At 51.1% G+C, this 25,105-nt stretch overlaps 13 protein-coding genes across 13 annotated transcripts; 7 read left to right on the forward strand and 6 right to left on the reverse strand.

The window, feature by feature from the left end:
• Nucleotides 1–635: 635 nt before the first annotated feature.
• Nucleotides 636–1,872, forward strand: N7477_002214 (tryptophan synthase subunit beta; the record flags this gene model as incomplete). The annotated part of the gene is given in 2 exon segments (XM_056963877.1): nucleotides 636–1,076; nucleotides 1,096–1,872. 2 exon segments carry the CDS (start codon nucleotides 636–638, stop codon nucleotides 1,870–1,872), a joined length of 1,218 nt encoding a protein of 405 aa, XP_056823830.1.
• A 737-nt stretch (nucleotides 1,873–2,609) lies between these two features.
• N7477_002215 (uncharacterized protein) lies at nucleotides 2,610–5,022 on the forward strand (the record flags this gene model as incomplete). The annotated part of the gene is made up of 9 exons (XM_056963878.1): nucleotides 2,610–2,619; nucleotides 2,668–2,876; nucleotides 2,927–2,934; nucleotides 3,010–3,753; nucleotides 3,802–4,136; nucleotides 4,186–4,254; nucleotides 4,308–4,318; nucleotides 4,375–4,409; nucleotides 4,461–5,022. 9 exons carry the CDS (start codon nucleotides 2,610–2,612, stop codon nucleotides 5,020–5,022), a joined length of 1,983 nt encoding a protein of 660 aa, XP_056823831.1.
• A 399-nt stretch (nucleotides 5,023–5,421) lies between these two features.
• Nucleotides 5,422–6,518, reverse strand: N7477_002216 (uncharacterized protein; the record flags this gene model as incomplete). Its single annotated transcript, XM_056963879.1, has 6 exons — nucleotides 5,422–5,562; nucleotides 5,619–5,794; nucleotides 5,843–5,965; nucleotides 6,022–6,122; nucleotides 6,180–6,269; nucleotides 6,325–6,518. The coding sequence occupies 6 exons, from the start codon at nucleotides 6,516–6,518 to the stop codon at nucleotides 5,422–5,424; spliced, it is 825 nt and encodes a 274-aa protein (XP_056823832.1).
• A 1,006-nt stretch (nucleotides 6,519–7,524) lies between these two features.
• Nucleotides 7,525–9,831, reverse strand: N7477_002217 (mRNA-binding ribosome synthesis protein NOC2; the record flags this gene model as incomplete). The annotated part of the gene is made up of 1 exon (XM_056963880.1): nucleotides 7,525–9,831. The coding sequence occupies one exon, from the start codon at nucleotides 9,829–9,831 to the stop codon at nucleotides 7,525–7,527; it is 2,307 nt and encodes a 768-aa protein (XP_056823833.1).
• A 197-nt stretch (nucleotides 9,832–10,028) lies between these two features.
• N7477_002218 (ESCRT-I subunit protein VPS28) lies at nucleotides 10,029–10,852 on the forward strand (the record flags this gene model as incomplete). The annotated part of the gene is made up of 3 exons (XM_056963881.1): nucleotides 10,029–10,118; nucleotides 10,168–10,404; nucleotides 10,454–10,852. The coding sequence occupies 3 exons, from the start codon at nucleotides 10,029–10,031 to the stop codon at nucleotides 10,850–10,852; spliced, it is 726 nt and encodes a 241-aa protein (XP_056823834.1).
• Nucleotides 10,853–11,297: 445 nt separating this feature from the next.
• Nucleotides 11,298–12,456, forward strand: N7477_002219 (S-adenosylmethionine-dependent methyltransferase; the record flags this gene model as incomplete). The annotated part of the gene is made up of 3 exons (XM_056963882.1): nucleotides 11,298–11,328; nucleotides 11,395–11,652; nucleotides 11,705–12,456. The coding sequence occupies 3 exons, from the start codon at nucleotides 11,298–11,300 to the stop codon at nucleotides 12,454–12,456; spliced, it is 1,041 nt and encodes a 346-aa protein (XP_056823835.1).
• A 529-nt stretch (nucleotides 12,457–12,985) lies between these two features.
• N7477_002220 (uncharacterized protein) lies at nucleotides 12,986–13,697 on the forward strand (the record flags this gene model as incomplete). Its single annotated transcript, XM_056963883.1, has 2 exons — nucleotides 12,986–13,186; nucleotides 13,236–13,697. The coding sequence occupies 2 exons, from the start codon at nucleotides 12,986–12,988 to the stop codon at nucleotides 13,695–13,697; spliced, it is 663 nt and encodes a 220-aa protein (XP_056823836.1).
• Nucleotides 13,698–13,788: 91 nt separating this feature from the next.
• Nucleotides 13,789–14,343, reverse strand: N7477_002221 (P-loop containing nucleoside triphosphate hydrolase protein; the record flags this gene model as incomplete). The annotated part of the gene is made up of 1 exon (XM_056963884.1): nucleotides 13,789–14,343. The coding sequence occupies one exon, from the start codon at nucleotides 14,341–14,343 to the stop codon at nucleotides 13,789–13,791; it is 555 nt and encodes a 184-aa protein (XP_056823837.1).
• Nucleotides 14,344–14,410: 67 nt separating this feature from the next.
• On the reverse strand, nucleotides 14,411–15,975 carry N7477_002222 (uncharacterized protein; the record flags this gene model as incomplete). The annotated part of the gene is made up of 2 exons (XM_056963885.1): nucleotides 14,411–15,825; nucleotides 15,903–15,975. 2 exons carry the CDS (start codon nucleotides 15,973–15,975, stop codon nucleotides 14,411–14,413), a joined length of 1,488 nt encoding a protein of 495 aa, XP_056823838.1.
• A 488-nt stretch (nucleotides 15,976–16,463) lies between these two features.
• Nucleotides 16,464–16,706, reverse strand: N7477_002223 (F1F0 ATP synthase subunit g; the record flags this gene model as incomplete). Its single annotated transcript, XM_056963886.1, has 1 exon — nucleotides 16,464–16,706. The coding sequence occupies one exon, from the start codon at nucleotides 16,704–16,706 to the stop codon at nucleotides 16,464–16,466; it is 243 nt and encodes an 80-aa protein (XP_056823839.1).
• A 300-nt stretch (nucleotides 16,707–17,006) lies between these two features.
• On the reverse strand, nucleotides 17,007–17,495 carry N7477_002224 (uncharacterized protein; the record flags this gene model as incomplete). Its single annotated transcript, XM_056963887.1, has 1 exon — nucleotides 17,007–17,495. One exon carries the CDS (start codon nucleotides 17,493–17,495, stop codon nucleotides 17,007–17,009), a length of 489 nt encoding a protein of 162 aa, XP_056823840.1.
• Nucleotides 17,496–20,042: 2,547 nt separating this feature from the next.
• N7477_002225 (NAD(P)-dependent alcohol dehydrogenase) lies at nucleotides 20,043–21,254 on the forward strand (the record flags this gene model as incomplete). Its single annotated transcript, XM_056963888.1, has 2 exons — nucleotides 20,043–20,209; nucleotides 20,261–21,254. The coding sequence occupies 2 exons, from the start codon at nucleotides 20,043–20,045 to the stop codon at nucleotides 21,252–21,254; spliced, it is 1,161 nt and encodes a 386-aa protein (XP_056823841.1).
• A 688-nt stretch (nucleotides 21,255–21,942) lies between these two features.
• agdC (putative alpha-glucosidase) lies at nucleotides 21,943–24,930 on the forward strand (the record flags this gene model as incomplete). The annotated part of the gene is made up of 8 exons (XM_056963889.1): nucleotides 21,943–22,153; nucleotides 22,204–22,253; nucleotides 22,304–22,828; nucleotides 22,882–23,125; nucleotides 23,188–23,265; nucleotides 23,312–23,773; nucleotides 23,830–23,938; nucleotides 23,991–24,930. The coding sequence occupies 8 exons, from the start codon at nucleotides 21,943–21,945 to the stop codon at nucleotides 24,928–24,930; spliced, it is 2,619 nt and encodes an 872-aa protein (XP_056823842.1).
• Nucleotides 24,931–25,105: the final 175 nt, after the last annotated feature.

Here is a 25,105-nt window from a genome sequence, read left to right on the forward strand (position 1 = left end):
TTCTAATTGTAGAGGTATGTAGATCAGATTATTGGCTCATTGCAGTCTTTTATAGGATTCTTTCCGTGGCCCCTACGAGCCATTTGTCGGAAGCGGGTCGCGGATCGCGGCTCGAATAACCTTCCACAAGATAAGCATGCGGGTCGGAGAATTGAGCGGGTCGCGGCTTAGTCCAAGCCGGAAATCTCACCGTCGCAAGGACGATAACTCGTATTATCTGTCATAAAGCAGATCCAATCAGCTTCGTACAGCCTTCGCTCTACCAGCAAGCCAAAAAGCTATATGTTCAGGAATTCCCCCTCCCCAAAGTTATAACCTAGCTTGCGAAATTACTCTCTGAATAGATCAATTCACAATACTCCATCTTACTATTGAGTGAAGCTTTCTGGACAATTCTCGTGAGCATCCTTCCTCTGTTCGCATACACTTATCCCACTTTCAATTGTAATCATCGATCCTACACGATGTTTCGGACCTGATATCCCATCGCCATCGTCGACCCAGGTGTTACCCTCAAGCTTTAATCTCTCCTTATTATTCTCTGTACGCCTTACGCTCTATGAGTCATAAGTCCCATTCAACGGCTTGCACCGAACGTACCAGGCACTACCTCTTGGTTTCGAGGATTGGTCGTGATGATTAGCATGCAAATTCCTCATCTCCAAAAATACCCCAACGCTGAAGGATATTTCGGTCGATTTGGCGGCAACCACTATCCACCCGAGCTCCGGCCAGCGCTAGAAGAGCTGGCCAGCAGCTATCAGGAGCTTCATCGCATGCCAGAATTCCAGCAGGCACTCAAAAATGTGCGAATTGGACTGCAAGGTCGACCGACCCCGATTCATTACCTCGAAAATCTTTCAAATCAGGTCGGGGGCGCTCGGATTTTCATCAAGCGAGAAGATCTGAATCACACGGGGGCGCACAAGATCAATCACTGTATTGGCTTCGCACTTCTTGCCAAGAAAATGGGTAAGAAGAAACTGATAGCTGAGACGGGGGCCGGTCAGCACGGCGTCGCGCTGGCAACTGCAGCCGCCTATTTTGGCCTCGAATGCGAAGTTCATATGGGGGAGGTGGAATCTCTGTAAACAGAGCTCGAATGTCGGTCGTATGCAGCTGCTGGGCGCGCGCGTGGTACCAGCAACGACTGGTCAGTCCGCGCTGAAGGAGGCGAGTGATTCTGCATTCAACGCATATGTAGAGCAGCATGCGCACGCGCTCTATGCGATCGGATCGGCTATCGGACCCCATCCTTTCCCTATGATTGTTCAAGACTTTCAAAGTGTCGTGGGTCGCGAAGCCCGCGAGCAATTTCTTTCCATCACGTATGGAAAGTTGCCCGAGCATGTCATTGTGTGCGTCGCCGGTGGGTCCAATGCAATGGGTATGTATTCGGGCTTCATTGATGATCCGGATGTTGTTCTGCACGCAGTAGAGCCTCTGGGCGAATCTGATCCACTAGGCCACCACGCAGCGACGCTCTCCCATGGAAGACTGGGAACATTGCATGGTGCTCGATCGGTTGTGTTGCAGAAAGACGACGACACGCCTGCTGGTGTCTCTTCTGTGGCATCGGGACTCGCCTACCCTGGCGTTGGCCCCGAGATCGCGATGCTTCATGAAACGGGCCGACTTTCTATCGCAACGATCTCGGACGAAGAAGCCATCAGCTCTTTTTCTCGCCTGTCCAAATTGGAGGGAATCATCCCGGCTTTGGAAAGTGCGCATGCTTTGGCATATGCGATACGCTTGGCGGCACAGCGCCCTTCATCCGAACGAATACTGGTCAACCTCTCGGGGCGCGGCGACAAAGATGTTGACTTTGTGCTTGAGAACTATGGGACTGGTGCCCCTTTGGTCCATCCATGAAGAATTTTGATTACACTCGATCTCATATTGGCTTGGCCGGTACGCATTGAAAAACTTTTGCAGTGTGATGCCGCTTTGTAATACATTTGCTATCAAAGGATTGTCATTCGGAAATCAAAGCGTAGCATGGAATTTCGCAGTGGCAATATACATGACCACAGTAAAGTATTATGCTGTTGTTCCCCATTTAAAGGCGCTCTGCTTAATGAATTAAACACGGTAGCTGCAAGACCATGACAGTTTTCTCAGGAGTGCGATAGTCAATCCTACTTGGGAAATGACTATATGACATACTTGTACTTCCTTCCTGGAAATACCTAGCATATATCTCCTTTGATTTTGGATCAGCTTCAAATCACGTCTTTCAATCCTCGGCTTCGATTTCATAGTAGTGTCTTAGACCATCCTGACGCGGCGTGGAGCAAGTGGGGCGCCATTGATCTGATCTCAAAAAATGAGACGGGAAAAATAAAAGACTTCACAAATCTCTTCGCGGCAGGCCCGCATCTCGCGGGTAAATAATATCCAACTGTCTCCCTGCAGGAAGGCATGGCCCCTGCCTTGGTCGGCATCAATTATTCTCGGGCTCGGTAGTGCCTGCGCCCGCTTTCATCGCGTCTTTGATAAGGTGTATCGGGATCGAGTGCACACCGACAAGTCACCGCATGAGACTTAAGATTTCCCTGGACATTGGTCTGCTTTGATCTGGCTGTTGTTCCAGGAATACTTTTCTCGCTATGCTTGTTCGTAAGTTTTCATTTTCGTTACTGTCTAGCTTCCACTGACTTCCGACAGCTCGTGGATGGCGAGGATGCATAAATCGGGCCCTTATGGCGGTGCTCCCGCCCTTTAACTTTCTGACATTGCACTATCTCTATTTCATTGTGGCTTCTGTGGTCGCTAGCACTATACTGTTCTCGACCTCGACGCCGGTCAAGGATGTGGCCTATAGTGATGCGATCTTCTTGTGCATCAGCGCTATGACTGGCGCTGGATTGAATACGGTTTGTTTATGCCTTTTCCTGTTTGATTGAATTCGGCTAAAGGACTACAGGTGGACTTGTAAACCCTGAACACATCCCAACAAGTTGTTCTGTTCATACTCTTGCTTCTGGGTTCTGACATTCTCATCTCTAGCACTGTGCTCTTGGTCCGAAAGCGGGCTTTCGAAGCTAAGCTGAAAAGTGTCTCAGATTCCCGCGAAGCTTCCCAGCGAACTTCGACTCTTGAGCTGCAGAACATGAATCCAGAACTGCAAGATGAATCTTATAGTAACATCGTGGAAAGTCGGATGCGAGTGAAGACTGCCGTGGGCGTTCATGAATCACCCGCTCAGCCGTCTTCTATCCAAATTCAATGGACGGACGATGATCAGATCACAATGAGCGATGAACAACGGTATGATCACCATCATCATCATCATCCTCACAATCACCGAGTCTTCCGCATGGTTGGTGTGGGAGCCCGACCAGATCTCAACAATCATCCTCGAGATGCGATTCCGCTGCCATTATCCGCCGATAAACCTCTGGGATTCGGCTTGAAGGGTATGATCCGCAGCCCACAGCAGTATCTCCTCTCCAAGGGTGTTGTATCTCGCAACTCCCAATTCCACGGCCTTTCATCGATCGAACGTGAAGAATTAGGCGGAGTAGAGTACAAAGCCGTGTCATTCTTGTCATGGATTGTCTCGCTGTACTTTATTTCGTTCAATCTCCTTGGGATCATCGGTATGAGCACATGGTTGCAGGCAAATCACCCAGAGGTGACACGTGGAAACGGGCTGGATCCGTTCTGGACCGGCGCATTCTTTGCCGTGTCGGCGTTTGTGAATAGTGGCATGTCATTATTGGATAAGAACATGACTGCTTTGCAATTGGAGTGAGTCGACACGTCCACTTACTTGGTGATCTTTGCTGACTTTCCCAGTGCTTATCCGCTTCTTACTCTGGGAATGCTCATTCTCGCTGGCAACACGCTTTACCCCTGTTTCTTGCGCTTCATCATCTGGACCATGAGAGACTTGATGCCGAATAATCCGAGGTGGGAGTCGTGGAGAGTCACTCTTGACTTTATCTTGAATCATCCGCGCAGGGTTTACACCAATCTCTTTCCTGCACGCCATACATGGTACCTGCTTGGCACAATCATCATTCTCAACGGAATTGACTGGGCTGCCTTCGAACTGCTCTCTATTGGCAACAAAGAGATTCAGGCTCTTCCGTCAGAATATCGAGCTCTCGATGGCTTGTTCCAGGCGTTGGGTTAATAACGTTCGCAACTCTGTTGGGGTTCTGCTAACATTCTCTGTAGCTGTCCGTGCAGGTGGATTCTACGTTGTGACGATCGCCGATTTACGACAGGGTCTCCTTGTTCTTTACGGTGAGACCTTATCTGCTTTAGTGCCTGGACCTTACGCTCATATGATCCCCTAGTCCTCATGATGGTATGCTTTATCACTTTTCTTAGGGTTCACTTTGAAGAGACTAATAAACCAATCAGTATGTGTCAGCATATCCAGTGTTAGTGACCATACGGTATGTACACCCCTACTATCCATGAATTGTCCAGATCTAACACTAGTTCAGCAACACAAATGTCTATGAAGAAAGATCCCTCGGTATCTACGCCCACGACGACAGCCCCGATTCGCCAGACCGACCAGCTCGAGGCAATGTCTTCCTGGATATAGTCCGCCACCACATGGGCCGGCCTACATTTTCAGAACGTTCACGCAGCTACTTCGTCCATGAACAGCTACGTTCCCAACTCAGCCACGACATCTGGTGGATCGCAGTAGCCGTGCTCTTCATTGCAATCGCCGAATCAGACCACTATAGCGAGCAACCTGTAGCATTCGCAACCTTCAACATTGTTTTCGAAGTTGTTTCAGCATACGGCTGCGTCGGGTTTAGTGTCGGATATCCGGGCAAGAATTACTCATTTTGTGGCGCATGGCACACGATTAGCAAGCTGATCCTTGCGGCTGTTGCGCTACGGGGTAGGCACCGAGGACTACCTGTTGCTATTGACAAGGCGATCATGTTGCCTAGTGAGTCTTTAGCGTGGGCTGAGGAGGAAGATGCTGCGTTCAGGAGGGAGAGGGCGAGGGCTTGGCAACAAGATCGTATGCCTGCTGGGACCGTGTAGTTCCTAATTTTTGTTTCATTCATATCCTCTAGAGATTTGCTCTTCATAGTGAAGCAGAGCATTGCCGAGGTTTACGAATTACACGACCTCTATTTGTTGGATATGATTGCAATCAATCAAATTTGGCATTCAGATATAATTGTATACAGATTTAACAACCTTAATTAAGATGACATCCTCTAGCGAACTCTCATCTCGCCTCTTTGAATATTGCCCGCTTCGTTCCTATTGTCATCCAATTTTTGTTTCAAAGATAGAACAGGAATGGACGTCATGAACCCGAGTTTGTAAGAAACTTCTCAGAAGACTTAGTACTTGCCATTGGCCCCGCCACCCATTTCAGGATCCTTCCTAAGAATTTGTCAGGCTAAAAGACATATTTTTCGATGGTGATAGAACTCACTGTCTCTGAACACGAAGCCAAACTCCACTCAAATCACCAACAGGCAACGAAAGAGGGAATCCAACCGAGTCAAGCAACTGGGCCGTCAACAGCCACCATCCCATCATCGTCGCCACAAACAAAGCAGCACCAGCACCCTAAATCATTCATCATCAGATATCTTGAGGTAATAAAGAGAGATAGAAAAACGTACCACACTCAGGCGGTTAGCCGTCACTTCATCCCCGGTACCAATTTTCCAGTACGCAGCGGCCAGGAGCGAGAATGTCACGACCAGACTGAGAAAGACTATAACGAATAGCAGATTTATACGACTCGCACAGATTGTATAGATCACCATAAGTAATGCCATGAATAAAAAGAAGAATGCTACATGGTGTTAGTGAGCACACCAGACTGCAAGGACAAAGTACGTACCAAAGGTATTCACAAAGCCGGCACTATGGAGACCCGCCAATGTGCTTGTTCCATCTGGGGAGTAAGGAGCGGCAGAGTTAAATGCGGGCGTCATGCTTGCACCGAACGCCAAGCTGAAAGCACCTAAGTCTAGTCAGTATCTCAATTCGATTTTTACACGCGCATAAGGGACGACTTACCCAAATGACCGAACGCCACCGAACTGAACGTGTTACCAAGAATGAATTCCAAAATACTCGAGACCACCAGAATTAGGCCGCCGAACAAGATCAAAATACCACTATTCCAACATCAGTTGACGATTCTCTGAGTCACTGGAGAACATTCATATCCATACCTGAAGGCAGCGCCCCCTCCACCAGCACCTCTCCAGGCCATCAAACAGCATGCCATCGGTGTAGCTGAGACTACAAAAGCTCCAAGTCCCCTAGTGATATTAATGTCCATCTTGCTTGAACCAGGTAGAGATCAAAAAAGCTTACAGAGGCGTAGGGTTACCAAGGTTCTTCGCAAGAGCCGGCTGACGATGCATCATAGGACTGAGATAGAGCTTCTCAAACTGCTCAGCCGACAGCGTCACCGAGGTAGGGACCTGTGTCAAGACCGGCATAGCTCCAGCATCACTCTGCGAAACATTGTAATCATCGCGTTGAATTAGATCCGCTTTACCCGACATAGTGAAAAGTTCATATAATAGAGAAAAATAATGTTGAGAAAGAGGAACAGAGATAGATAGAAATAGAGAGAAATTCAATTCAATTGAACACGATAGGAATTATGTGACAAGTCCAAAGGACCCAAGGGGCCTCTTTTATAGCTACATCATGTCCCCCGCCTGTGGAGACTTCCACAATCCCGGGGAAGAGGACCTGGAGGACTCTCCCAGTCAAAACGCCCTCGGAAGTGAATTCGGCAGCTCCAGCTCGAAAAACAGATATCGGAAGCTTCATCGGTAGGACTAGACGATCTCTCCGCATTCGAAGCAGAGGGAGAAAGGAACCAAGGTTTCGCCCCACGTCTAATGAGCTTTGACGATCATAGCCTCCGGATTTGGATCGAATTGGGGATAAGCTCCTATGGGGACACGACAGAGGCTGACTCATGTTCCCCTTCCAAGGCGGATCGTCCAAATCCATGGGGCCGTGAAGCTTATTGCTGGCCGAAAAATCTGCCGAAGATGCAGAACCACCGAATTTTGGATCCGTCAAGCGAGGATCGTGGGGTCATGCCCGGTAGAGCGTCTAGATTTCCAGGCTATGAACGTCTCATTCCCCGCGTTTTGTGATTGTAGGTTTCGGATCCAGATGGCGGCTTTATGTTATCTTTAATTGGACGCCTCGTGAGGGTGAGGGCGATTAATGCGGAATGCTGGGTTCCGCTCGTTCTGGATTGTACGGAATACACAGGAATTATAGCCGAAGAATTGTAGGAACCTTTGAATCGTGACAACGCCTGTGCGACTAAGTCCGTAGTTCGAGACCGAGCTGAGTCCTAGCGTAAGGGCAATTTCCAGGTCGATTCCCTAGGTCCACTCCCGATGTCTACTCTCCCCGTTGGGCCAAGGATTTTCCCATTTACTCGGTGGTAACATGCAAGGTGTGCCTTCAAAAACGCCAGATTCTTTTGATGCGGATTCCGATATACCCAAAATATCTAAAACAGAGCAAATATACAAAAGGGGACTACTCGTCCTCCATCTCCATCTCATCCTCGTCCTCCTCTTCCTCTTCCTCTTCGTTCTCGCTCTCGATTTCCTCCTCGCCTTCTTCATCGTCACTGCCCTCATCGCTGCCGAAATCTTTCATCAATTCATCGCCAGTATTCTTGGCCTCGGCTCTCCGCTTCTCCTCTTCAAGGCGACCCTCTTCGAGAATAGCAGCACGCTCCTCTCGCAACTTACGCTGAGTCTTAACAAAAGCTCCAAGAGGGGTAGACTCCCAGTCGACATCCTTGAGGAAGTTCTCGACCTCAGTGCGGTTGCGCGGTGTGTAGGTCACATTTAAGCGACGCTCTTCGATCCAGCGGGAATTAGCCTCGACCTTCTGCACAAGCAACATGATCATCTGGTTGATCTTGCCATTCTTGTTGCCGCCGTTGCGGGCAGAGACTTGCTTCAACCAGCGCTTGAGAGCGACAACAACAGGAACCGAAAGTTCAGGGAAGGCAATGTGCTTCGACCATAGGACGAAGAACTCGGACAGGAGCTCGGCGACCTGCTCACCGACGCCGTCTTGGTAGGTGCGCGAGCGCAGGTACGACTTGGGCGCACGGATGGCGGTATTGAAGTCGAGAGGCTTGAGAGTGCTGGACTTGGGGGCCTTGCGCATCTCGGCGGAGGTGAGGACCTCCAAGAGCGAGGCTCCGAGGGGAATGTAGGTACCGGTGGCACGAGAGATGCGCAGCAGAGCACGGGTCATCTGGAAGCGCAGGGGGAAGTACTGTGCTGTGGGAATTAGGCGCATGGCACCAAGGGTGATCTGAACAACAGGGTAAATGAGTGGGCGCAGAGCGGATTGCTTGCCAGCCTTGGCCTCAACGAGACCGTCGCAGTGCTGGGAGAGCACGCGGGACCAGAAGTCGAGAGAGTGCACGTATTGCCAATTGTAGATAGTCTTGTAGGATTCCTTGGTTGTGTTGGTGATGCTCTTGCGCAAATGCATGGCCAACTGGCGGATGAAGCCGAAGCCAGTGGTGTAAGATACGTTCTGGTCAATGCCCCAGATCTCCGCGGCGGAGTTCTTCATCAAGTTCACACCAGCCAGGGTGTGTACAGTGGTGTTGCGGCTTCCCTTGACCACACCCTCGTAGGTCGACTTGAGCACGGTCTCCCTGATGCCGGGGTCACCCATCACCATGAGGCGACGCAACAAAAGGAAAGCAGTAATACGAGTGGTATCAGCATTGGCAACATCTGACCAGATTCCGACAATGGTCTTGATGAGCGCCTTCAAGACCTTGCGGAATTGAAGGAGATAAGGAAGCATGGGCTCCATGGCGGCCAGTGTCAGCTTAAGAGTCGATGCATCGGACAGGTTCATCAGAAGCTGGTGGGTTGAAGAAGTATAGGATTTGATCAAGGGCGTGAGGGTCTTAAACTTCTTGGAATCCATAGACACCTTGACCTTGCCGGCGGCGGTCTCCTTCACGGGGAGATGGTGACCCAGAACCCGAGGAACCACATTCAGGGCAGTGACGAGCACCTGGTGGTAGACCTCGGGGTCAGAGATAACGTACTTTTGCTCAGGAGGATTGGCATCATGGACGTAGGACGCAGCACGGAAAGCAAGAACGGTCTGACGCATAGCACGGACTGAGTGTTGCTCTTCCATCAATTTCTGCCACTTTTGGACCATCGGGATCGTTAAAGTGACGGAAGTATCTTCAGGCTCCTCATCTTGCTGGGCCTTCTTCTTTTTCTTCTTCGCGGGGCCCTCTTCCTCGGCCTCGCCCTCACTGAGATCGTCAACCTCAGACAAGTCGCCCTGGTCACCGAAATCGAGCAGCTCCGCATCGTTCTCCTTCAGATATTTGTAAAACTCAGGGTCCTTCTCCTTCAATGCTTCGAGCTCGTTCTTATGGTCGTCGAAAGCGTTCGCGTCGTCATCACTGGCAGCGTCTTCGCCGGCCTCAGAGCCAGCGGCAACAGCCTCTTCATCCTGGGCCTGATCTGTGGTGCGCTTGCGCTTGCCGATTTTGGGGGTAACATCCTTCTTGCTCGCCTTCTTCTTGCCGTTGATTTCTTCGGGGATGTCGAAACCGCCAGCGAAGAAGTCATCGACGTTCATCTCCTTGAAGGCATTCTTCTGTTTTTCCTCCTCAGGGTCTGCCGCGTTCACTTCTTCGGCTTCGCGACGGCTGGCACTCTTGGCCTTGCGCTTTTCGTTCAGTTGGTGACGCTGCTTGATCTTCGCGCTCTCCTTGCGGCGTTCGAGAATATCCTTGAGATGATTCTTCTCGAACTTCTTCGTTGACTTTTTTGCTCCACCCATTGTGATGATTGTTCTGCAGAAATTGAGCTTGCAGATTGCGGTCAACTGCGAGAAAAAAAAAATTGGCTCGGGGAAAATCAGCGGGTCCGCCTCCGCGACCGCCTTTGCAGCTGCCGATAAGACAAGGCCGCCTCTAGCTTCCTATATGGCCATGTCTTGCTCTGGCTCTTGTCCTTTCTTTTGAATTTCTTCTCGAGATGTACACGCAGCGCCCACTGTCCTACGCTCCTACTCCATACAGCTACATGCCTAACCCTGCTCGGTCGGCCTCAATTAATCTCGATGAAGTACGTTCGGTGGCACCGAATGCGGGGGCCTAATGCTAACAACCTCAAGGAAGTGAAATTGATTTCCAACTCCGGAGAACGAGATCTTTACGAATCGCTCGCCGAAATATACAGCATTATCGTCACTCTCGATGGCCTCGAGAAAGCATACATCAAGGACGTCGTCACCGAGGCGGAGTACACCGAGACATGCACACGGCTCCTGAAGCAGTACAAATCGAGTGTAGGTGACGAGTCCGTGTCGCGAGAATTTGTGGATCTGGAAACTTTCAAACGCACATGGGGGGTATGTTTGTTGCAATACCCTTTATTTATCATTTCTAACCCAAGTCCAGTTGGAGTGTCCCCGCGCAACCGAACGACTACGCATCGGACTACCTGCGACCGTCGAGCAGGCCTCACACGGCGCAACTGCAGCCAACAATACAGCTTCCGGTGGCGGCGGCGCATCGGGCAGCCTAATCTTGGCGGCGACTGAGAACTTCATCACCTTCCTCGACGCGTTGAAGCTGAACATGTTATCAAAAGACGCCTTGCACCCTTTGCTCTCGGAAGTGATCCAATCGGTCAATAAAGTCACAGACGGAGATTTTGAAAGCCGCGGCAAGATCATTCAATGGTTGATTGCGTTGAATCAGATGCGAGCGACGGAGGAACTGAATGAGGATCAGGCTCGGGAGTTGTCATTCGATATCGACCAGGCCTACCAAGGTTTCAAGGCGACTTTGACCTAGCATGCATTGGTACGGCGTTTCATGGGCTACTTGAATTATGTGTTTTACGATACCATTTCGATTTATACTTCAGAGCGTCTATCGCAATTGTGATTTTTTTGTACAGATGTTGCATACGTGGTGTACGAGGTACAAGGTATTCACGAGATTTTTTTTTTGGTCCATCTCGTCTTGGATAATCAGAATCAACAATGTCTACTGCAGCCAACCCTCGTTTATCAATTTGGAAATTCCCCATTTTCACTTGTCTGTGGTTTCTGGTTTCTGCCTGAATCTTCGGGCAATCCCACGATCCGCGGAACCGACGCCAGCCTTTCCTCTTTGGGTTTTTTCTTTTTCTGCGTGGCGCGTGGCGGTTCATGGGGCTCCGATAAAACCCCCGATCTTACCCCGACGGTGATGCTGGTTTCTCGTGTACCTGGTCGTCAGGAACCAATTGCCCACAATGATCAGTACCAATGACGAGCCGCTGCACGGTGAGTACATGATCTATAAAATTCCTCCACGAGATAGTGGAACTTGAACTGATAAGGGGTCTACAGTGCTCGACCTACCCCAAATCTACACGAAACCCTCCGGCACCGATCTCATCAAGGCCCTGGCTTTATTAACGCTGCAGCCTCGCACATTCGGAACCACTGCGGAGGTTGCCAAGGGTCCAGCAGTGCAGCCAGCTGGTGTGACTCGCTATCTCACCTCAATCATCGCAAGCCCGCTGTCATGGCTTGACACGGAAGAGTTGCAGGAAGCTGTCTGGGATGCGGCTTCAGCTCGCCTGAGTGAGAGGTCTGGTCGTGCCGGTAAGGCGGCTCCTATCGCCATGTTGTATACTTTGCTGACATCCTCCCTTAGCCATGCCGGCTATGTCGCGCGTCTTCAGTGTGCCCACCTCGTCCGGGGAAGACTACACCCTCACCTTGCACGAACCATCCATCACCGCAGATAACCTGGGGATGAAAACCTGGGTCTCATCTTATCTTCTGTCCCGCCGACTGCACAACCTTCTCGAGTGCCCGCCGGACCTCGTGCCGTCGGGACCGACCGAGCTTTCAGCCAAACTCAACACGAACAAGCCACTACGCGCGCTTGAGCTCGGCTCTGGCACGGGACTTGTCGGCCTGGCCTTTTCCGCACTCCAAGGCAAATCAGCCACCGTCCACCTGACCGATCTTCCGGACATCGTGCCAAACCTCGCCCATAACGCCGCACTGAACGTCGAGCTCCTCAATAGCACAGACGCAACCGTGACAACAGGCGTTCTGGACTGGTCTTTGACACCCAACCCACTGCCTTCGGCGCAAGAGCGCTTCGACGTGATCCTGGCTGCGGACCCGCTATACTCGCCCAAGCACCCCAAGTGGCTCGTGGACACAATCGGGGTATGGCTGAGCCGTGGACTTGACGCACGAGTCGTCATGGAAATGCCGCTTCGTGAGGCATATATTCCACAAAGACAAGAGTTGCGCCAACGACTGGCCGACTTGGGTTTGACTCTGGTCCAAGAGGGTGAGGAGATCGGATACGACGACTGGGAGAGCGCAAATGGTGAGGCACTAGCCGTGAAGTGCTGGTGGTCCGTGTGGGGATGGAGCGAAAAGGTCTAGTCAACCACCTGCATTGCGTTTCATTCCTCCCTCACATTGCGATCCAAGCGAGGGCCAACGCCCACTTCCACGTCGCAGCTTCAGCGAACGACATGAGACACGAATAGATGATACATGATAGAATCGCATTTTAGAAATAGACAACATATATTCATTCCAATAGAATGAGAGCAAAGCATGATGGAAGTTTAGGTGAATCGAAAGTAGAAAGGTGAAGATATTGAGACCCATCACGTGGGGCCATGACGTCGGTGTCAAGGTGTCAAGCATCCAAAAAATACCTGGGCAGTGACTCGACTCATCCACGGCTCATCACTTTTAAAGAGTCCGACCACCGGCCAGATACAGTGCACCTCATGAAATCACTCCGTTTCTGGTCCACATCGCCAGGGTGAAATGCATAACCTGCGAGTACCAATGATTCGCAAGTCATCCTAATCTCCAAACATCGGAGACATTTTACAAACGAGCAAACCAAAGTCAAGCCGACTTCACTATATAGCTGTCGCGTCAAATCACGCACTTCAATATGGTGATTGGACTCTTGATGCTCTCGTCTATTCCGACAGTCACTGGCGTGGCTTTCGGAGTCAGCGAGCAGCGCAAGTCAAACCAGCGCAGGGAAGACGCGAGGCGAATGGTCAAGTTCAACATCGACGCCCAATGCAACGGGGATACAGATGATGATCGCGAAATTAATGGGCGGAGAGTCGTTGTTCGAAATGAAAAGGTGAGAAATAGGACCTGGCTGCACAAGTACTCGAACTGACACTGTCCAGGTCTATCTAGACGATCCGAATCCTGCGAACCGATCACATCCTGCCTTTACATCTCTGGCCTTCTATATCGAGTATCCGGAGCTTGACGAGACGAAGCATCTCGATCGGGGTCTCGGGCTACCAACATACGTGCAGGCCAATCCGCCGCTACTGAACTGGATCTATGCGGACAAAGATACGTATGAATTGAAGTACGGAAACAGGACACAGAGCGTGGAACATCTTGTTGGGCCGTGGGACTGGACAGAAGATGAGAAGACGATTCTGTTAGAACAAAAGAGCACGTTCGTGGCGGTTGAGGAGGAGGAAGGCGAATGGGCTCTATACTTCGATCGGGACGGTGATGAATTAGCGCGAGTTCTAGAGGAACAGGACATGTTGGATTGCGCCTTTGTCCCAGTGACACTTGTCAGACGGATCGCTGAAGAGCCACCTGCTCCAAAGGCACAGAGTCAGGGCTGAGCATTGAATATTGGGAAGTAACGATGGAATGCGTTCATGATCACATCTGGTTTATATACCAAAATTTGAAATAAGTCTACACGAACTATACTTAATCTTCCAATCCATCCCAGCTGCCATCACTCTCATTTCCTGCAGCCGCGCCCTCCGCCTTGCGATTGCGACTAGCAGCGATAGCACCTCGCTTGCGGTTCTCCATGCGGCGCTCGTAACCACTCTTCGTACTGATTCTCGCAGCGCGAGCGCCCTTATCATTCTCGTCCTTGCCGAGGTTCTTCGAGACCTGGCGAGCCTTGACACCGTGTTTCTTGAGTTCTTGCTTGTCCTTCTTGCTCAAGTCGGGAAGTGACTCAAGTAGCCATTTCTGAATAGACTTCTTGTCATCGGTTCCACGCAGCTTCTCGCTGGCATCGATGACATTCGCAATGCTCTTGACATAGGGAATATCTTCCTTGGTGTAATATGTAACAGCAATACCACCCTCGCGACCAGCGCGTCCGGTGCGTCCGACGCGGTGGACGTAGACCGCGGCAGAGTTAGGGATGTCGTAGTTGACAACGCCGTTTAGGCCGCGGAGATCCAGACCACGGGCGAGAACGTCGGTTGTGACGAGGATCCAAATCTCGCCTTTGCGGAAGTCACGCATAATTTCTGAGCGTTGAATGTCTGAGAGGTCGGAGTGGAGTACGGCAATGCGCGAGGATCCGCCTGCTTCAGCAGGGATGTCGTATTTCAATTCCGAGTGCAGGGCAATTGCGCGGGGAATGGTTTGTGTGAAGATGAGGAATGGGGGGGCGAAGGCGTATATCGTTTGCTGCAGCTGCGGTGGGGCGAAGGAGCTGTCGAAGACCGAGCAGCTTACCTTGTTCAGTTGCTGCGTAGACGAGACGGTGGTCGATGTTGGGAACGGCCGAGTCCTTGAGACCGACAACAAGGCGAACCAGGGGGTGGAGCTTGTCGCTCTGATGGCCGAGACTTTCCAGGCGCTCTTTGATCGTAGAGCGAGTGAGATCTTCGATGTTGGATCCCATGGTGGCGGACCACAGGCTGACGCGCAAGTCTGGATGCACGCATGAGCGCCAGATATCGAGTGTCTGGTCCCGGAACAATGGATCCATGAGAACATCTGCCTCGTCCAGCACCAGGCTTCGTACTAACGGCAGTTTGCCCAAGGGCTTCGTCTGATTTGCGTTCAAGGAATTGACAAGCTGGAGAGGAGTAGTAACCAGGATGTCACTCTTGGTAAGAGGTGATTTGTTCTCAGCCTTCTTGGGTATGCTCTGCTCTTCTTGTTCCGATTCGTCAGATGCCTCGCTGTCTTCATCAAGGACATTCGCATCGCCTTCCTCCTCTTGCTCCACCACGCGCATACCCTTCTTCATGAGAGTAATCTTCACTCCAGTGCCAGCCACCAATTTCCGACCTTCATTCACAATTTGGCTGGCAAGCTCTTTTGTAGGCGCCACAACCACAGCTGAAATCCCATGCTCATCGGGGTTGGTGTGATGATGGCGAACAATCTTGTTAATGGCGGGAATCAAAAAAGATAACGTCTTTCCGCTACCGGTGGGAGCGACGACCAAGAGGTCTGGCTCCGCTTGGTTTTCAGTGGCGACTGAAGAGCCACCAAGCATAATAGGGAGAGTTCCTAACTGCACCTCCGTGGGCACAGTAAATCCCTGCTCGGCGACATTCGCGGCGAGACGGCTCGAAATTTTGTACTTTGAACGTAGTTCCTTGAACGAAAGTAACGGCTGTGGATACAGACGGCGAGCACGCTTCATCTCCTTCTTGCTGAGAATGGGAGCTTCTTCCTGTTTAGACTTCTTCTTTTTCTTCTTAGAGTCCTTTGCAGGTGCAGACTGAGGCTGAATCTCGTCCAGATCGCGGAGATCGGTGACCTTGATCTTATGAGAGTTCAGAATAGTCCGACGCTGGACTTCATCCATAGCTTCCTCATCATCTGATCCATCGTCCTGAGCTGATGCATGCTGCTGGTCGAGCTTGACGGTAGATGTTTCCGTCGCAGCCGGCGCAGAACGTTTGTTCGAGTTGAAAAAATCCAGTTCAGGGGCATCATCTGCTTCTTCATCATTTGCTACAGGTGCTCTCTTCTTTTCTTGTTGCTCTGCGCAAGTTCAAGCTTCTCGCCTTCCTCAGTCCGGAACAGTTGCGGATTAGCGGCTTTGCCCGCTGAAGGCAGACGGGCAGCAGACTCTGTAGCCGGCGGGGTCGGCTTGAGCTTCGTTGACCGAGTCAACAACCTGAAAGCGTCCATGTTGTATGGGGGATGAAATGAAGGAAGACCGGCTTTGATATTTCGCCAGGAAAAAAAAGTGACCCGCCAAGTTTGCTTCCGGGCCAATCAGACCGCGCGCCCACCGATCACCGGCGCTCATGCCAATGTAGGCGCAGGATCAAGGCGTGAATCATGAAATACAAAGTAAGAATTTCGCTATTGACCGGACTCAGGCACACAGCAAGGAGCACTGTAATGAGACATACGATCTCGCCGTCCACCATGGCCGTTCTGGAGATGGGAAACACGATAGACGTCGCGGTACTGGATTTCGATTTGAGAAACTACAGAACTTCACACCCAACACATACAACAGAGTCCGCGTCTTTAGGTCCAAATGAATTGCGATCAATGACTTTCTATCTCAGACAACAGTTTATATTCCATCGTCTATCATACAGTGCACAACCTTAGGGAAAACGGGATACAAAGGAAAGGAACAAGGGAAAGGCGATTGGGTTCCAAGCTTAGTGTCCGTGTGCAGGCTCACCCCGGTAGCCGACGATGTTCATGCGACCGATCATCTCGCCAACGGTGAAGAAGCCGATGACCTCGGCGGCGGTGACACCGGCGAGGGCGAGCTCCTTGGGGCTGGCGTTGCGGACGCGAGCCAACCAGTTCTGGGGCGAGGGGAAGTTCATGCTCTTAAGAGCGGCGGGGTTCTTGGAGATGTTGATCAGGGGCTGGAAGTAGGACTGGAAAGTGGCCATGGAACTAGAGATTTGTTAGATCGCGTGTGCGATGCGGTTATTTTGGCTGGGCGGCTTACGGAGGAGTCATGTTCTGGCCACGGAACACCAGCTTGCCGAGCTCAAGGCCGACCTTGGAGTAGTAGATAGTCGGGGGGGATCATGGCTAAATTGGATGGTATGGTTAGCGGTGCACCGATGGAGATGAACTCGGATGACCGGATGTCAACAGGAGGGTTTGTGAGAGAGGCATGATTCCCATTATGACAATTGCATTTCCCATGCCTCTATCATCAATCCTCCCGTGTGTATTCATCAGAGTCAGATCTTCCGAGTATGAGGGTATCGCTTACAGTCGACGAAAGCGACGACCTTGCCGACAGGGCCGCCAACCTTCCGGAGGGCAGTGGCAGCGTTGGAGATGGCCGGGCCAGCGGCAGCAGAGGCCTTGGACAGACCCTCGGAAGCCTTGGAGGCAGCCGAAGAGGCAGTCTGGCTGGCCTTGTTGGCGGCCTCGGAGGTGGACGAGGAGTGTCTGACGACGGTTCTCCGGGTCAGGAACTGCGATTGCCGCAGAACGGCACGGGTGGCAGCGGGCATTTTGGGGACTGCGGGAGAGGTAGAAAGAGCGAAGATAGAGATCCGAGCACAGGTCACCCGTTGCAGTCGCTGGTGTGAGGACAAGGGGGGTCCAATGGCGGTTTTCTTATGGCGCAACGAAGGACCAGAATCTGCGGATTCAAGGTCGGGAACTTCAGGGAATGAGTCACGTGAGCGGCCGCTATCCGTGCCTGAATCTGAGGTATTCATATGCCATCGACAATTAGTCAGGAGAAATTTGGAGAGCTATAATCTTAATCTAGGATTTGAATTAGTGTGCTTCATATGGTTATTGAACAATAGAAAGATCCGTGTGGATGGTGTGCGCTACTATGAGTACGTAGTCGCGGCAACACTAACAACACATGCGCCCGGACTACGCGCCGTGAGTAAGACGCCTCAATTATGGTTAGATCTTGCCTAGCTTTGATCAGTAGAGTATAAGGCATGTTACAGGCCGTGCTAATCTATTCATATCGGGTGTCCAAATGGCCATGGTAAGGCTATCATTCTGCCGGTAATATATCCAAATACCAATCCGGACCGTAATTCAAAGTAAGTGATATATTTTTTGTGCCTACCTGAGCAGCATCCATCAACTATCATTCATTTATCTATTAATATCCGTTCAAATCTACGACATTGCATTAAGAGTCAATTAATTAGCTCTTGTGCACCAAAGAATGCTATCCTATCATCCAACATATCGAGGATCTGAGCGGTCTTCACCCCCTTCAGGCGTCGTTCTCTAATTGGGGTTATTAAACCTCCCGGTGACTAGATCTTCACTTCGGGCCTGTCTATTGTTAGGGCACATTCCGAGTGCCCAATAGGCAACGGGTCGTCCTCTTCATGTGAAAATTCACAGTCGCGAAAAGAACAATCCCACCTGAAAGTTGTTTGACCGAGTTCGCGAAAATAGGTGACGACATCGAATTCTTTTCTTTCCGTCACCTCCTTTGCAGCTCCGTAGCCGCTTGTTTGTTTTCGACTCATTCGAATAGTCATAAAAGGCTTCAGATTGTCCTTTAGAAGACGCGAAAGAAGGTACAACGTGAATCAAGCAAATAGCGAGAACAAAGACAATAGTACGACGTGAGGAGGCATGGCTTTCCCTTCCTTTTTATTTTTTATTTTTATTTTTATTTTTTACATCTCTCGAGTCTTACGCCCTGAAATCTACTATAGCGTCCGGATTCGAGCTACACTTCCTCAATCATGGAAGGCTTGGTACTGTGCTGCCACAAGCCCCCGAAATCTGTACCATCTCGGGGAGGTCATTTTATAGCACGAGTTCTAACTTTGCAATTCATTCTCCGAGACGCTTCCAGTAGATGCCAAAGTTACTGTCACAAGGGAAGAGTGAGGTTTGAGCTAGCTGTGTTCTCCATTAAAATCAGAGCGAGAGGCAATTCGTGTCTAAGCTTTTCTCACTTGCTTTGCCCTCCCGTCGCAACTCCCCCAATTGAATTGAATTTACCATAATTGAATTTTGAAAGTGATCTGACTCCGCTACTACGGCATGATGACGGTCCGCGCTCATCAAACTCCTAGGACAAGATGATTCTCGCCCTCATGATCGATATCCGGTAAATTGCATCTTGAACAGAGTTGTCTTCGCACCGACAGTAGATGATAGTCTCCGAATATTCTCACTTCGTACAGCTCGTCTTCCGCAGGTCAATAGAGAAGCGACAAAGAAAAAGAAACAGGGTTAATTGACCATGTCACGTCCCACGAGACAAGTTGCCATGGTTGGCTCTGACATGACTATGAGGTCAGCACCTCGTCACAGGACCCTGAAGAGCTCCGGGCGATAGTTCCTGCTCTTGTATGTCGTGCCCTTCCCTAGATCACCCTTCAATTCCATCTCAACAACTCAGCCCATCCACTGAAGCTACCACCACCGCTCTCCCTGCATCAGTATTCGAGCATCTTAGGGTTATATTACCTTTCACTGAGTCATGCATAGTGATTTTTGGATCTTTTATCGTGCCCTTGGCCTTCGTTTTTCACGATCTCCGATCAAGCGCGTTGCACCGACTCCTACTTGGTATCACCCTGGGATGTGACGATATTGTCACTCGGAGAGAAAATATTTGCAAGTTACCAGAGGAGACCAAGTGGAAGGTGGACTAGTTTCCAGAACGGACCAAGCCTATACACGCCCAATGCAGTCGCGTGTGTCAAACGTTGAATCGACAGCTTCCCCAATCATTTGCACTGTTTGCAGCGGATAAAGGCCGCCCTTTCCCCGCCACAAAAAAATCCATCAACCAGCGTGCAGCCGCCGGAGAATTGCCATTTGTGGGCTCATGCGCCGTTTGGTAGCATCAAGCATCTCAATGTGGCTTTTTGGTCAGAAGTCACTTCAAAGTAGGAACTCACCCGACATTCGATGCAGTTCAGTTTGCTCCACTGCCACTGCCAGTATCTAGACACGGGTATAGACGAACAAAAAACACCATATCCTTGCTATTAACCGAGAGCCGACTGGCTTCGGCCCGATTAGAAAGGGGCGATAGGAGACTGGGCGAGGTCCCACGTTTCACAGTGGAGGATGGTTGAGCAGCCCCTAGGTACTGTAAATGACCCCCGCGCGGTTAAATGGCTACCCCTCCACTCCACTTTTTACTCCACGTCCTGGACAGTATGACGAGAGAGAGAGCGAATGCGCCTGATCACCTGCTCCCACGTTTACATAAAGAGCCTGCCTTGCACATTTTACTCTCGCCTATCCTCAGTCCATCCTTCACCATGTCTTCCGCTACCACCGTCACCAAGACCAACATCGGCGTGTATACCAACCCCAATCATGACTTGTGGATTGCGGAGACCGGCCCCAAAGTCGAGGATATTCAGAGTGGCAAGGGTCTGAAGCCTGGCGAGGTCACTATTGAGGTTCGCAGTACTGGTATCTGCGGGTAAGCATTCAAGTGTGGCCGTGAGAGACCAACCTAACTGAATGATGATAGATCCGATGTTCACTTCTGGCACGCCGGCTGCATTGGCCCCATGATTGTCACCGGCGACCACATTTTGGGCCATGAATCTGCCGGTCAGATCGTTGCGGTCGCTCCCGACGTCACCCACCTCCAGCCCGGCGACCGGGTCGCCATCGAGCCCAATGTTATCTGTAACGCCTGCGAGCCCTGCCTGACTGGACGTTACAACGGCTGCGAGAGGGTCGCCTTCCTTTCCACTCCTCCCGTCGATGGACTGCTCCGTCGCTATGTCAATCACCCTTCCATTTGGTGCCACAAGATCGGCAACATGAGCTACGAGGACGGTGCCCTCCTGGAACCTCTCAGCGTGACTCTGGCTGCCGTTGAGCGCAGCGGGCTGCGTTTGGGTGACCCCTTGCTCATTACGGGTGCAGGTCCCATTGGTCTGATCAGTCTGCTCAGCGCTCGCGCTGCCGGTGCGTGCCCCATTGTCATCACCGATATCGATGAAGGTCGGCTGGCCTTCGCCAAGAGAATCGCCCCGGAGGTGCGCACCTACAAGGTGGAGATTGGCAAGTCGGCCGAGGAGTCCGCAGAGGGTATCATCAACGCCCTGAACGATGGAAAGGGTTCCGGCCCGGACGCTCTCCGCCCAAAGCTGGCGCTAGAGTGCACTGGTGTTGAGAGCAGTGTCAATTCCGCCATCTGGAGTGTCAAGTTTGGTGGTAAGGTGTTCATCATCGGTGTCGGCAAGAACGAGATGACTATTCCCTTCATGCGCCTAAGTACACAGGAGATCGACCTGCAGTACCAGTACCGCTACTGCAACACCTGGCCCCGCGCCATCCGTCTTGTGCAGAACGGCGTTATTGACCTGCGCAGCCTGGTCACACACCGCTTCGCCCTTGAGGACGCTCTCAAGGCCTTTGAGACTGCTGCCAATCCCAAGACTGGCGCTATCAAGGTGCAGATCATGAGCTCTGAGGAAGATGTTAAGGCCGCCAATGCTGGCCAGGCGGTCTAAGTGTGTTATTAAGGCTGGTGTTGGGGCTGGAAGGAGCTGATGAACTTTCTTAATGAATGATGCTTAGAGATGCCCGCTGGGCACAATAGAGAGCCATGAAATGAATTTCCTTTCGTTCGAATGCTTCAATGTCTCAATGTTTCGATGTGGCGGCGAGTCAAGTTTTATTGGGGCCCGGGTACCTTTTGATCGAGGACGAGGACCCTTGTGTCTCAGCCCTAATTTAACTGCACGTATGATCAGCACTCCAGCCTCCTCTCTATTTCTGACCTTGTTCACGATCTGAACATGGTCCTTAGCCGGGGGCTTCCCCTCATTTTTCCACATATCCCCGGATGGACCCTGCCGATCTGCCAAGATGCTTGTCCCGACAAATGTCCGCTCGTCCATGTTTGCTAGTCCCAATGATGCAGGGACAAGGCAATAAAACTCACGTCAAGCAGGAAAAACAACGGCTGCACGGCCGGAACTTGGGCTTCTCGTATCATTAGTCCACATCACTTTGTCCTCTTCGCATAATCATCGGACATCATCCTCTCCACCTTCCCCTCCATCTTCTTCTTTCACTTGGTCCCACATTCGCATTCCACCCAGTCCTGATCCTTACTTAAATCAACCTTGGTCTGCTTTTGAATATTCCCAAGTTCCCGCTGCTGTATAATCAACGGTCTCTAGTTGGATCTTCAACATGCGGATCTCTCTCTTTCTCTTCGCTCCCCTCGTGGGGGCTGCTGTTCTGAACCATCGAGACAACATCGATCAATGCCCTGGCTACAAAGCCGTCAATTTCAATGACCAAGGCCTGAAATTTACGGCTGACCTGACTCTGAATGGTGATCCTTGCAATGCATATGGCTATGACCTGCAGGATCTGAAGCTTCTAGTTGAGTACCAGGATGGTCCGTGACATCCCAACATCTCCAGTATGATCAATCGCTGACCAATCCAGATGACCGTCTTCATGTAATGATCTACGATGCGGATGAGGAGGTCTATCAGGTCCCTAATTCCGTCGTCCTCGTCCCAGCCCTCGCGGGGATCACAAGAAGGGCCAGCCTTCCCTACGATTCGACTACCAGCCCGATCCCTTCAGTTTCCGTGTCCTGCGCCAGACTGATAATGGCGATGAGCAGGTTCTGTTCGATACTACGGAAACCAACATCATCTTTGAATCTCAGTATCTAAATCTGCGTACCTGGCTACCAAATGATCCAAACTTGTACGGACTGGGTGAGCACACCGACTCACTGCGTCTGCCCACAACTAACTACACGCGAACTCTCTGGAGTCGCGATGCTTATGGTGTGCCCTCTAACACAAATTTGTATGGTAACCACCCGGTCTATTTCGATCATCGTGGTGATGCCGGCACCCACGGAGTCTTCTTCTTGAACTCCAATGGCATGGACATCAAGATCGACAAGACCGATGATGGTCGTCAGTTCCTGGAGTACAATACTGTGGGCGGAGTCTTTGACTTTTACTTCATGGCGGGTCCGACTCCGAAAGATGTCGCCAAGCAGTATTCAGAAGTCGTGGGTCTACCGACCATGCAGGCCTACTGGACCTTTGGTGTATGTTCTCGATGTTGTGGGTATCTTTGTCTTCAATACTGACCATTAGATAGTTCCACAATTGTCGATACGGATACCGGGATGTCTACGATGTTGCTGAAGCGGTGTATAACTACACTCATGCTCACATCCCACTGGAGACCATGTGGACAGACATTGACTACATGGATGCTCGACGTGTCTTCACGCTAGACCCCGAACGCTTCCCTCTCGAGAAGATGCAAGAGTTGGTGAACTATCTTCACCACCACCACCAGCATTACATTGTCATGGTGGACCCAGCTGTTAGTGCCAGCGGTAAGTGGAAGGGTATTACCATTTCACACGGAATAAGATCTGATGCAGGTGGAATCCAATAGACAATGGCGCCTTCAACCGAGGCAAAGAGGCTGATGTCTTTTTGCACTACCCTAACTCGCCTGACTCGTTCTACGAAGGTAAGCTGCCCACAATTTACTCCATGTAAGTTACTCACGTATACAGGTGCCGTCTGGCCCGGCGTTACCGTCTACCCAGATTGGTTCAATCCCGTCGCTACACAGTCGTGGTGGAATGATGAGTTCAAGAGATTCTTCAACGAGCAGGACGGAGTCAACATCGACGGCCTCTGGATCGATATGAATGAAGCCTCCAATTTCTGTCCCTATCCATGCACCAACCCCGAGCAGTACGCTGAGAATAACGATCTTCCTCCCGCGCCTCCATCTGTTCGCCAGCCACCGCGCACCATTCCCGGCTTCCCTGGTGACTTCCAGCCTAAGAAGAATGGCAAGCAGCGTCGCTCTACAGGGCGCAGGCTTGGACTGCCGAATCGTAATCTCATTTCGCCACCCTATGCAATTGCTAACGCTGCTGGGTCGCTCAGCAACAAGACCATTGATACTGATATCATTCATGCTGGTGACGGGTATGCTGAGTATGACACCCATAACCTCTACGGTACTAGTAAGTGTGACCAAGCCCCGTGGCACTTCATTTGATATACATTCTAACCACCTCAGTGATGAGCTCTGCCTCTCGCGAGGCAATGCTGGCCCGCCAGCCTGAGGTCCGTCCTCTCGTTATCACTCGTAGCACCTTTGCCGGTGCCGGTTCTCATGTCGGTCACTGGTGAGTATACCAAAGCCATTCACGCACTTGACTTTCATACTAAAACCTCCAGGCTCGGTGACAACCTCAGCCAGTGGGACAAGTACCGTGTCTCCATCTCTGAGATGCTAGCCTTTGCCTCAATCTTCCAGATTCCCATGGTCGGCTCCGACGTTTGCGGCTTTGGCGGCAACACAACCGAAGAGCTCTGCGCCCGCTGGGCAACCCTTGGCGCCTTCTATCCATTTTACCGCAACCACAACCAGCTAGGCTCGATAGGTCAAGAATTCTACCGCTGGCCCGTCGTCGCCGACGCCGCACGCAAGATTATCGACATTCGTTACCGCCTCCTCGACTACCTCTACACAGCCTTCCACCGCCAAACCCAGACAGGCGAGCCTTTCCTCCAACCTCTTTTCTACATCTATCCCAACGACGCAAACACATTCTCCAATGAAGGCCAATTCTTCTACGGAGATTCCCTCCTCATCTCCCCAGTTCTCGACCAAGGCTCAACCTCCGTAGAAGCCTACTTTCCCTCGGACACATTCTACGACTGGACAACTGGCGCCCGCATCACCGGCCAAGGCAAGAATATCACACTCTCCAACATCGCCCTCACCGATATCCCAATGCACATTCGGGCGGGCAGTGTTCTCCCGCTTCGCTCCAAAGGCGCTATGACAACTACAGAATTGCGCACGCGTGGCTTCGAAATCGTCATCGCACCCAACGACGACAATATTGCCGCGGGCGAACTGTACCTCGATGATGGCGAATCGCTGAACCCGCAAGGAACATCCCTTATTCACTTCACCTTCAGAGATAACAAATTGCGTCTCCACGGTGACTTTGGATACCAGGGTAATGTGGTCGTGGAGACTGTGACGTTGTTGGGTCAGAAGAATGCTGGATCTCGTCGGGATGTTTCCGTTGAATTTGACGAGAAGCGCCAGGCGCTTTCAAAGGTTGTGAATATTGCATTGAGTGGCCCAGTGGTTATTGACATTTGAATGAGTTGTTGATTTTGTGGGGAAACAAAATTGCGTACGAGGAGGCGGGGTGGCGTGGAGCCACTGTGTAGTGCGAGGTAGTTATTTTTCGATAGTCTGCTCACAGTCCGAGATAATCCCGCGCTATGGAAGTCTCTTTGGAGCTAAGATGGGGAAATGACAAATTTCAATGAGA

The sequence above is a fragment of the Penicillium maclennaniae genome, assembly GCF_028827695.1.
Source record: "Penicillium maclennaniae strain IBT 15551 chromosome Unknown utg000003l:1.0-5670915.0:1.0-5674809.0, whole genome shotgun sequence".
In the NCBI taxonomy this organism is placed as follows: Eukaryota; Fungi; Ascomycota; class Eurotiomycetes; order Eurotiales; family Aspergillaceae; genus Penicillium; species Penicillium maclennaniae.